Genomic DNA, 12,417 nt, shown 5'->3' on the forward strand with positions numbered 1-12,417 from the left:
TCATATCTGTAATCCCAGCACTTTGGGAGGCGAAGGTGGGAGGATCACTTGAGCCCAGAAGTTCAAGACCAGCCTGAGCAACATAGCAAGATCCCATCTTTACCAAGAAGAAAAAGAAAAAAATGAAGAAGTTTTGAGAGGGGTTTTTTTTGTTGGCCTGTTTTAGAGTCATCTCCAGAAGACATAGACTGGAGGGTATATACATGGGATTCACGTTGAGATCCTGCTTTCTGCCCCTGGGTTGGTGCTGTGAGCTGCCTTTGACTTCTTGTTGCTCATGTTTCTTCTATCCCTGAGCTCTTTTATTTTTTTGCTTTAAAAAATTATTAATTATCATTATTATTATGGTAACCATTCACATTACATAAAATTAATCATTTTTAAGTGAATGATTAATGATAGGTGTGAGCCACCATGCCCAGCCGAGTCTTTTTATTAGAAACAGAAAATTCTTGCCCGCAACAAACTTTCAGGAAATGTTCATACTGTTGTTCATTTACATGTAGACACAATCAATTTATGTATATGTTTATACATAAAAATAAGATAAACAGGTTTAGTATATACTCTTTATTGTACATGCATTAGCAATATTGATGCGATTACTAACTGTACATTTTATTAATATGTGGTATTTTAGGCCGGGCACGGTGGCTCACGCTTGTAATCCCAGCACTTTGGGAGGCCGAGGCGGGTGGATCACGAGGTCAGGAGATCGAGACCACGGTGAAACCCCATCTCTACTAAAAATACAAAAAATTAGCCGGGCGTGGTGGCAGGCGCCTGTAGTCCCAGCTACTCGGAGAGGCTGAGGCAGGAGAATGGCGTGAACCCGGGAGGTGGAGCTTGCAGTGAGCCGAGATTGCGCCACTGCACTCCAGCCTGGGCGACAGAGCGAGACTCCGTCTCAAAAATAAATAAATAAATAAAATAAAAAATAAAAATGTGGTATTTTGGTAGAAATGCAAGCAACTAATTTACATCAACTTTAGGAACTAGAGACATAGTGGCATTTAGTACATTTGCAATGCTGTGCAACCACTACCTCTATCTAGTGCCAAAATATTTACATCACCCAAAAGAAATCCCCATACCCATTAAGCAGCTACCTACATTTCCTTCTCCACTGAGCCCCTGGCAACCACTAAGCTACTTTCTCTATATATAGATATACCTATTCTGGATATTTCATATAAGTTGAATCATACAATATGTGGCCTTTTGTGCCTGGCTTCTTTCACTTAGCATCAAGTTTTGGAGGTTCACCCATATGTAACAGATGTCAGTACTTTACTCTTTTTTTTTTTTTTTTTTGAGACGGATTTTGGCTCTTGTTGCCCTGGCTGGAGTGCAATGGCACAATCTCGGCTCACCACAACCTCCACCTCCCAGGTTCAAACGATTCTCCTGCCTTAGCCTCCTGAGTAGCTGGGATTACAGGCGTGTGCCACCACGTCCAGTTAATTTCGTATTTTTAGCAAAGACGGGGTTTCTCCATGTTGGTCAGGCTGGTCTCAAACTCCCAACCTCAGGCGATCCGCCCACCTCGGCCTCCCAAAGTGCTGGGATTACAGGCATGAGCCACCATGCTCAGCCATTTTACTCCTTTTTATGGCTGAATATTATTCCATTGTGTGGATATATCACATTTGGTTTATACCTTCATCTGTCAATGGACACTTGGATTGTTCCACCTTTTGGCTGCTGTGAATAATGGTGCAATGAACATTTAAACATTGGTGAAAAGTATCTGTTTGAGTCCCTTTTTTAAATTATTTTGGGTATATAACTAGGAGTACAACTCCTGAGTCATATGATAATTCTTTTAAATTTCAACTTAATTTTTTTATTTCTTATTTTATTTTTAGAGACAAAGTCTTGCTCTGTCAGGCTGGAGCCCAATGGTGCAATCATAGCTCACTGTAGCCTCGGACTTCTGGGCTCAAGCAACCCTCTGGCCTCAGCTGCAGCCACTCATGCCTTCCATAATAATTTGTGTTTAATTTTTAAGAACTTGACTGTCTTTTTTTTTGAGATGGAGTCTCGCTGCGATGCCCAGTCTGGAGTGCAATGGGGTGATCTCGGCTCACTGCAACCTCCGCCTCCCAGGTTCAAGTGATTCTGCTGCCTCAGCCTCCCGAGTAGCTGGGACTACAGGTACATGCCACCACACCCAGCTAATTTTTGTATTTTTAGTAGAGACAGAGTTTCACCATGTTGGCCAGGCTGGTCTCAAACTCCTGACCTCAAGTGATCCACCTGCCTCGGCCTTCCAAAGTGCTGGGATTACAGGCGTGAGCCACCGCGCCTGGCCTGTCTGAGCTTTCTGATTGCTTCTTACTGCAGGTCAAGTTGAGGTTCTATAGGCCTGATTGTCCCACTCCAATGAACACTTAACCCTGCAGTTGTGTCTGGTTATTGACTGGAATCCTGTGTGGTTCCTGGAAGGCCCCAGCATGTTGCTGAAGCTTCACATCCCTCTTCCATATATGACAATATTTCACACCACTGATAAGAGTTGGTTGAACTATTGCTGTCACCTTTTGTTCCCACATAACTTACTTAACGAATTACATATTGAAAAGGAGCCTTCCACCCCCAAGGATCCTACTGACCATCAGCGTGTAGGATGTTGGGAGAGGCCTCGACACCAGAAGACATTGAGCTTCCTCTCTGTGAAGAGGTTACTCGGTGCAGTTGGCGCTCTTGGTGTTCAACCACATACTTCTTCCGGCCTCTGTACCCCCTTGCCCGAGGGCTTTCTTTGGCCGCAAGAGCCCACTCTTGCTCAGGAGGCAGGCTGGAATGACTGGCGGCCCTGTGCAGATGTGGGTTTTCCACTGGGCCCCTCGTGTTCCCCAGCTGTCCCCAGTGGTAACTGCTTGGTGAAGTTCCCCTCATGGCTTCCTTCCCTTCCTGCACCACCTCCCTGCACCCCCACCTTGGCCTCCTGCAGTTCCATATCAACCACTTGCCTCTGAATCCTCATCTCAGCTTCTGCCCAAAGACAACATTATGGTGAATTTCATGCGTCAACCTGTCTGGGCCACGGTGCTCAGATATTTGGTCAAACATTATCCTGGGTGTTTATGTAAAAGTATTTTTTTTAGCTGAGATTAGCATTCAAGTCAGTGAGTTTTGAGTAATGCAGATGACCTTCCATAATGTGGATGGGCCTCATACAATCAGTTGGAAGCCTTAATAGAATGAAGACTCACGGCCGGGCGCGGTGGTTCACGCTTGTAATCCCAGCACCCTGGGAGGCCAAGGCAGGCGGATCACGAGGTCAGGAGATCGAGACCACGGTGAAACCCCGTCTCTACTAAAAATACAAAAAAAAATTAACCGGGCATGGTGGCGGGCGCCTGTAGTCCCAACTACTCGGAGAGGCTGAGGCAGGAGAATGGCGTGAACCCGGGAGGCGGAGCTTGCAGTGAGCCGAGATTGCGCCACTGCACTCCAGCCTGGGTGACAGAGCGAGACTCCGTCTCAAAAAAAAAAAAAAAAAAAAAAGAATAAAGACTCACTTGCCCACAGCAAGAAGGGATCCTGCCAGTAGATAGCCCCTGGGTTTGAACTGTAACCCTTCCCTGGGTCTCCAGCCTGTCTGCCTAACCTGCAGATTTTGGACTTACCAAACCTTCACAATCACATAGCCAATTCCTTAAAATAAATCTCTTTCTGTAGGAGTGTGTGTGTGTGTGTGTGTGTGTGATGTGTGTGTATGGGGTAGTGGGATGAATAGGGTAGGATGGCAAGTTTAAATTTGGGCCTGTGGAGTTTGCAGTGTTTATAGGAAATCTAAATGAATCTATACAAGGTAATTCCAAATTCAGATACAGGCTGGAAATAGAGATGCTAAGAAAAGCAGCTAACATTTCAATGTGTTACACCATGTGCCAGAAACTGTACTAAGCATGTTACATGTATGATTTCATTTAATCATTAAATAGCCAGCCTTGTGAGATCAGTCCTTTTATTATACTCTTTTCCAAGACTCCACAGCTAGAATGTGGCTAATTTGGGATTTCAACCCAAACAGTCTGACTGGAAGTTTTTGGCTTATAGGTAACAAATAAAGCAACAGGGATAAGTCAGTTTGCTCAGGCAGAGGATGTAGTTTAAGCAGAGGGCAGACAGTGAAACTCTAGAGAACAAGAACATTTACCTATAACTCAGGAGCAGAGATTTCCTTAAAGATTAAAAAGGAGGAGTTCAGAGAGAGAAAAGGAAAGCTGTGCAGAAGTTGGGTTAGTCATTCCAAGGGAGGAGCATGTTTCTAGAGGAAAGGCAGGAGAGGTCAAGTGCAGGAGGGATGATAAATGTCTATTGGCTTCAGCATCAGGGGTGGGGGTTGGCGGCACACAGACTGCTACAAGAGGAATGCTGCGGATACGTAGCTGTGGAAGGGATTCGGGCCCAGGAGGAGTGATGGGCTTAAACCCAACCAGGGTCACCAGGACTCTCCCACGCTGAGGGCGGCTGATATCACACCATATCCACTGATATCTTTGATAAAGGATTTTTGCCACTAGCGCATTCTTTGTTGTGTTCCTGAGCAATTTGTTATTTGCTTAATTTGATTTTACCAGCTTCCCAGTTACTCTGCAACCTCTGCCTCCTGGGCTCAAGTGATCCCTCTGCCTCAGCCTCCCAAGTAGCTGGGACCACAGGTGTGTGCCACCACACCCAGCTAGTTTTGTATTTTTTTGTAGAGAAGGGGTTTCGTTATGTTGCCCAGGCTGGTCTTGAGCTCCCAGACTCAAGCAATCCTCCCACCTCGGCCTCCCAAAGTGTGAGATTACAGGCATGAGCCACTGCCCAGCCACATCGTGTGCAACTTTGAAGATGTTTCTGCATTTTCTTTTTCCTACCGTTAGTAACTTTTATCTGATGCTAGAGAGAAGATATAATGCAGATAAACCAAAGAGTGGAGATTAGGAAATTGGGTCAGGGTAAGCCCTGTTTCTCTTTGGAAATCATTATATAGAGGAAAACTTTTTCATTGTGGTTGCTGCATATACCCAAATATAATGCAGTCTTTCCCCAAACCCCCACCCCAAAATAGTCTCTCAGAAAAGTTGACTTCAGTTAAAATCTTTAAAAAGTCAGTCATATTACATGAAGCCCTCTTAGTTACTTTATTTTGAACAATAAATTCCCCTGGGAGAAGACATTTATATTCTTACAATAATAAGCTATGGCATCAGTTAAAAGAAAAACAAAGAATTTTAGGCAAGGTGCAGTGGCTCACACCTGTAATCCTGGCTTATTGGGAGGCTGAGGCCAAAGGATTGCTTGATGCCAGGAATTCAAGACCAACCTGGCTAACATAGCAAGACCCCGTCTCAAAAGGAAAGGAAAGGAAATGAAAGGAAAGGAAAGGAAAGGAGTGGAAAGCTTTTAACAGAGATATAGTAATTATTAATGGGAAAATGACCTCTCAATTACAAGTGTTGGAAATTGTTGAGAACAAGTCTTCTAAAAACACTTTAAGGTGCAATAAAACAAGTGATTCTATTATGGAGTTCACAAGTAGCTTAGGATACAGTTTTCAAGGTCAGTATTCTTTTTATTTTTTCTTGTTGACTGAGAATCAAGGGTCATTATTATATAAAGATTCCAAAGGTACTATATCTTAGGCAACTTAGATGGAAATAAAGATGATGTGTTCTGAAAAACTCTAGAAAACTTATAAAGCGCGGCCAGGCATGGTAACTCATGCCTGTAATCCCAGCACTTTGGGAGGCTGAGGTGGGCAGATCACTTGAGATCCAGAGTTTGAGACCAGCCTGGCCAACGTGGTGAAACCCAGGCTCTACTAAAAACACAAAAATTACCTGGGCGTGGTGGTGCGTGCCTGTAATCCCAGTTACTTGGGAGGCTGAGGCATTAGAATTGCTTGAACCCGGGAAGTGGAGGTTGCAGTGAGCCATGATCACACCACTGCACTCTAGCCTGGGCAGTAGAGTGACACCCCATTTCTAAATACACACACACACACACACACACACTCTTATACATATATGCTGTATTAGTCAATTTTCATGCTGCTGATAAAGACATACCTGAGACTGAGCAATTTACAAAAGAAAGAGGTTTAATGGACTTATAGTTCCACATGGCTGAGGAGGCCTCACAATCATGGTGGAAGGCAAGGAGGAGCAAGTCACATCCTGCATGGATGGCAGCAGGCAAAGAGAGAGTTTGTGCAGGGAAACTCCTGTTTTTAAAACCATCAGATCTCATGAGACTCATTCACTATCAGGAGAACAGCATGGGAAAGACCTGCCCCCATGATTCAATTATCTCCACTGGGCCCCTCCCACAACAGGTGGGAATTATGGGACTTACAAGATGAGATTTGGGTGGGGACACAGAGCCAAACCATATCGTATGCATATATATTAAAATTGCCCAAAAGGCTTTTGTTTTGTATTTTTTCATGGAGCTACTGTCTTATGTACATAATTGTCTTATATTTGGGCAGATAAGGCACTCCATGAGCCCTGATGTAGACTGGCAAATATTTGCACTATTTTTTTTTTTTACCAGAAACACGTGCACTTTATTGAATGCCATTGTAGAAAAGTGTGTGAGGATAAAGGGCTGATACAGGACTCGGCTCCGGGGGCAGGGTGAGCAATGAAAGGTGGATATGTGGGATACAGGTCATGGGCAGAGCTCCTGGCCTCAGTGATGCCTCCTGATCTATCGATAGGCCTGGAAGATCAATACTGGGATGACGATGAGCAGAATGGTCATGAGGATGCCCAGAATCAGGGCCCAGATGTTCAGGCACTTGGCGGTGGAGGCATAGGCCTGGGCCCCGGTCACGTCACCAACCATCTTCCTGTCCCTAGACTTCACGGAGTAGGCGAATGCTATGAAGCCCAGGCAGCAGGGGTTCATGAAGAGGGTGTTGAACAGGGACCAGACGACATGGTCAGGCATGGAGGTCTTGCTGCGGATGTGGACCACGGTGGGCGTCGGGGAAGCAGGGTTGTGGGGCGCCCCCAGCACAGCCACCTCGTGCTCCTCCTTGAGCATCTCATAATTGAGGGGCTGGCTGCTGTTGACAGGAGAGAAGAAGGTTTGGACAGTGTGGTTCATGGTGTCCAGCGAAGACCAGCGGTGGTCGAGTTACGGGGATGGTTCTCTGCACTCAGTATTAATGGGTCACTACCTATAATCACAACAAGGAAAAGGCTGGGCTAGTCAGATGAAAGTCTAAAGGCTGACCCAGCCCTGCTGTATCCACAGAGCACAGCAGATGATGAACAATGTGCCTCCTGAGCCTGAGTGAGTGTCCGCTGTCGATGTTGGACTACATTGCCCAGATCCCCAGCTTTAAGATATCTTTGCCCCAGGTGCTGGGAAGGTTGTAGGCAGACAGCTCTCAGCTGTCAATCCTTTTTGGGAATAGCCTAGGCTGAAGAAAGCTTTCTTGTCCAAGGACATACCCCCTTTCCAGGATAGCCTGCAACCAGTGACCAGTTGCCATTGTATGGAAGCTCAATCCCAGTGCCCCAGTTCAGACCAGTGCTGAAGGAGCTGCCTGTGACACTGAGGCCTTGCAGTGACTACACTGCAGCTTAATTCTCCCTCTTCCCAACCTTCCTTCTTTCCCTTTCTCCTACAGATGTTAATCTCAAACGCACTCCTCAAATAAATCCCCTGCCTGGCAATTTCTGCCTCAACAGAACAAAGGAACTCATGCGGTTTCAATAATCTTTTAAAAGCCAATTTATCTACAATGGAAAATCCACATGTTCTAAATAGCCATAAAGTTGTTTGTGGATACCAAAATTCAGAGAAACACTGAGATAGATAGTTTAATAGGCAGAACAGTAAAGACAGAGACTGATTGGGAATGAACTTCAAGAATTTTAAGATTTTTGAGTGAGTATAGTGCTATAGATGACGTGGAACTTGGTACACTCATGAATGAGGAGGCAACAGCCACTGGAACATAGGTGTGAAAAAAAGAGTGACGCAAGGATTTAAACAAGTTCAAAGACCCTGGAAATGACTCACGGACCTGTCAGAGAGGGGAAGGCTGAGCCATTTTTGATGAATACAGAAAATGAGCAGGAATTATATGCATTATTTCATTAATTCCTTGACTATTTTATTTTATTTATTTATTTTTGAGACAGAGTTTCACTCTTGTTATCCAGGCTGGAGTGCAGTGGCACGATCCCAGCTCACTGCAACCTCTGCCTCCTGGGTTCAAGCAATTCTCCTGCCTCAGCCTCCGGAGTAGTTGGGATTACAGGGGTGTGCTACCACACCTGGCTAATTTTTGTATTTTTAGTAGAGACGGAGTTTCACCATGTTGGCCAGGCTGGTCTCGAACTCCTGATCTCATGATCTGCCTGCCTTGGCCTCCCAAAGTGCTGGGATTACAGGCATGATTCCTTGGCTATTTATGAAGTCCTTCTACCATGTTAGCCTCTGTCCCAGCAGATGACACCATGAAGAGCTGTAAGATGCTACGTAGTTGGATGGTGTGAGGCTGAAGAGAAAGAGACATTCATGTGAAGGTAAAAACTGATGGTTTGGCCAGGTGTGGTGGCTCACACCTATAATCCCAGCACTTTGGGAGGCCGAGGCGGGTGGATCATGAGGTCAGGAGTTCAAGACCATCCTGACCAACATAGTGAAATCCCGTCTGCTCTAAAAATACAAAAAAAATTAGCTGGGCACCGTGTCAGGCACCTGTAATCCCAGCTACTTGGGAGGCTGAGGCAGGAGAATCACTTGAACCCAGGAGGCGGAGCTGGCAGTGAGCCGAGATCGTGCCACTGCACTCCAGCCTGGGTGACAGAGCAAGACTCCGTATCAGAAAAAAAAAAAAAAAAAGATGGTTTGGCAGCCACGCAATGAGAAGATAAGAGAATATGGAGCTCTTCTTGCCCTCACCCCAGCTCCAGCTCCCTGCACGTCCTCAAGGGAGAGCAGGCTTCAGTTATAATTAGGAAGCAGGGGGAACATTTGGTAAAGGCTGGAATATGTTAGGAAATTTACTTAGCATTTTATAGGGATTCCAGAGGATGAAATGGGGGGTTTGGGAGAGAAAAGAGTGCCCGTAAAAACACTTCCATGCCATTTAAAGAGTGTGATGATGAAATTAGGGCTGAGATATTCTAGCAATCAATATTGAGACCAGTGATGTTTATTCATGATGGCGTGAGGGTAAACCAGATAACTGAAAGCCAAAGAGATCTACAGATGGACCTAACCCAATTAGGAAAATGAATAACACAATAGCAGGCCTAGTTTTTATAAATTATGCACACCGATAGGAATAACTTAAGAGTACAATGATTTACTTATTCAACTTAAATTGCTATGAGAATAACCCCTTAAAGAAAAAGATGGCATTATAACATTTAGCATGATGCAACACTATGGTGTTATGTGGCGTAGTTACTGAAGGCAGTAACAGACCAATCTAAAAAGAGAGGCTACAGTATTAAAATCATTCTGAACTCCATTAGACAAATGGCTGACTTTTCCATCTCCAGAAAGTAACAAATAGGAGAAACAAGGACAGACAAGACAGTCAAGAGATTACAGCAATGTAGGGTCAAAGGAGAGCTTCCTCTTCACCCTCTGAAGGTTCGCTTGAAAAATCAACTCACAAAAGGCAGTTTAATGGGACAAAAGGCAGACAATTTATTTAACACATACACACAGAGAGCCACGCAGTGACCATCCACCCTGCAATGGGGTTTTGAAGCTTATATGCCATCCTGGCTAGACAGGTTATGGGAAGGGAGTGAAGAGGAACTCTGTTGACGGGATTATTAGGAAGAATAAACGGATCAGGGAACAGAGATTAACTTGTTCATTTTCTTGTGAAAGGGTCTGTTCAGGTGTGGTTACCTTCTTGGTCTTACAGGGAGGAGAAGAAGGAACAACGGTTCCTTTTGGTGGGTCTAGATCTTAGGCAGATAAAGGTTTTGAGAGAGACAATGGGGTGAAGAAGTTCAGAGAGACCTTGAGGCTTCTTCAGTTCAGTATGTCAGACCACCATATTTTAGAGTATCGGTTTCTGAGCCCCAGTAGTAACATTGAGAGAAGGAAAGACGTCAAAAAAATAATTGTTGTAAAACAAACAAAAAATTAAAAAAAAAAAAAAAGACTGTTAAAAGAAAATGTAGCATAGAGCAAGAGGCATGTTTGGAAAAAGTGATCACCTTTTAGGAACTTGTCAATGGATGAGATCCTACTTAAGCAAGCATTCCCAGGTGTGAGACCATCACTTTGCCTTTGAGATGCCAGGGGTTAAAATGGCATCTCCAAGAAAAATGTATCAAGTGTGATACATGAATGCAAAAAAATGTAGAAAATGTAAGGCATTGTTCTTACATTTTCCCCCCACCTTTGTATACCATCAGATTGGCACTTTTCATGGTAATAAATTCATGGTTGAGAGGGGGCACGGAGTGGCCAGAGAAAGGCTGTCTCAATAGCATTTTACAACCAGCATGTTCTTTGATTTTTAAAATTTTTTTTATTTTTCAGGCTATGCTTCAACTTTTCTTCCTAGGATTGTTTTTTTTTTTCTCTGTGCAAGTTATCTTTAAATAATAAAATCTCTTTCCCTCCTAGTATGCAATGCTCGTAACAACTTCAATGAAACATTTAGGTCCTCTGGAACCCAGGACTGTTTTGTGATTCACATCATTACAAAATATGTCCCATTAAGACGATGCACAAGCTGAATGGGAGTTAATGAACCTGCATTCTTGCAGGATAATTCAAACTTTAAGGGTGATATTAACTTAAATAAAATAAGAAAGGGAAGAAAAATCAGGTTCATTGTACACCAGAGATCATGATCTTTATCCTCTCAGTTCATAAAAGCTTATCTATTGCTCAGTTACTCTCATACCATTATTAGAGTGGTTGTAGAGCACATATATGTATATAATTAAGTGCCCCTCTGTGGCCATTAAAGGGCCGCCTGCGTTTCCACAGGGAGCACACGTGGAAGTTGATTCACAAGCTTATAAGAGTGTGTCAGTACCTTTCACCTTTATGACATGCTGCATGGAAATATGTGGCATCTGCCATTTATGATCCAAAGCAGCAGTGGGGAAAGTATGGCCCATGGCCAAATCTGGCCCACCACCTGTTTTGTAAATAAAGTTTTATTGGAACACAGCCACACCCATGTATTTACATATTGTCTATGGCTATTTTAGTCCTGCCACAGCAGAACTGAATAATTGCAATGGAGATTGTAAATGGCCCACAAAGCCTACGATATTTACTATCTGGCTTTTTAAAGAAAAGTTTTTGCTGGGTGTGATGGCTCATGCCCATAATCCCAGCACTTTGGGAGGCCAAGGTGGTGGGATCTCTTGAGTTCAAGACCAGCCTGGACAACATAGTGAGACCTCATCTCTACCAAAAAATAAAAAATAATTAGCTAGGCATAGTGGTGCCGTCCTGTGGTCTCAGCTACTCAGGAGGCTGAGATGGGAGGATCCCTTGAGCCAGAGAGGTTGAGGCTGCAATGAGCCATGATTGTACCACTGCACTCTAGCCTGGGCTGCAGAGTGAGACTCATCTCAAACAAACAAACAAACAAACAAACAAAACAAAACAAAATGGCCAGGGATGGTGGCTCATGCCTATAACCCCCCCACTTTGGGAGGCCAACGCAGGAGGATCACTTGAGGTCAGGAGTTCGAGATCAGCCTGGCCAACATGGCAAAACCCTGTCTCTACTAAAAACACAAAAATTAGCCAGGGGTGGTGGTGCATGTCTGTAATCCCAGCTACTCGGGAGGGTGAGGCACAAGAATTGCACCCGGGGGGCAGAGGTTGCAGTGAGCCGAGATCACGCCACTGTACTCCAGCCTGGGTGACAGAGAGAGACTTCGTCTCAAAAAAACAAACAAAAGACATAGTTTCACCATCTATTTGGTCTAAAGGCAAACCTTTGCTCTATACCTGTTGACCAAATACATAATTGTAAAATGAGTAAAAGCTATATTAAATTAGTCAAATATGTAGTTCAGAACACAATATTTATATTGCCTATGATATCAAGGTTCTAGGAGTCACTTGACCTACTGAGGAATATTAGTCTCTTTTTAAAAGCCTACACTTGGTATTTTAAGCTCTTCTTTCGTTGTCAAGAAATTAAATAAATAAATAAAAACAATAGCCACGAGTTTTCGTGAACCCTCCTGAAACACAATGTCTCGTGTTCCCCTTCTGGCTCTGTGGCAGCTGTTAACTATCAAATACTATTTCTAGAACTGTGCTGACATCAGTCGATGATGATACACAAAGCTGTTTGGCATGACACACACTGTGCAAGTTGAGGCTGTTAAAATGAAACAGCTCTGTTAAAATTAACTCTATTCACATCGCAGGGAAAATATCTAAGTTTGC

At 44.0% G+C, this 12,417-nt stretch overlaps 1 protein-coding gene across 1 annotated transcript; it reads right to left on the reverse strand.

Annotated features, from left to right (window-relative positions):
* Positions 1-6,660: 6,660 nt before the first annotated feature.
* LOC116484491 (interferon-induced transmembrane protein 3) lies at positions 6,661-7,154 on the reverse strand. The gene has a single exon (XM_032179271.2). It carries the CDS (start codon positions 7,111-7,113, stop codon positions 6,712-6,714), a length of 402 nt encoding a protein of 133 aa, XP_032035162.1. The 5' UTR covers positions 7,114-7,154; the 3' UTR covers positions 6,661-6,711.
* Positions 7,155-12,417: the final 5,263 nt, after the last annotated feature.

The sequence above is a fragment of the Hylobates moloch genome, unplaced genomic scaffold, assembly GCF_009828535.3.
Source record: "Hylobates moloch isolate HMO894 unplaced genomic scaffold, HMol_V3 SCAFFOLD_16, whole genome shotgun sequence".
NCBI classification, from domain to species: Eukaryota; Metazoa; Chordata; class Mammalia; order Primates; family Hylobatidae; genus Hylobates; species Hylobates moloch.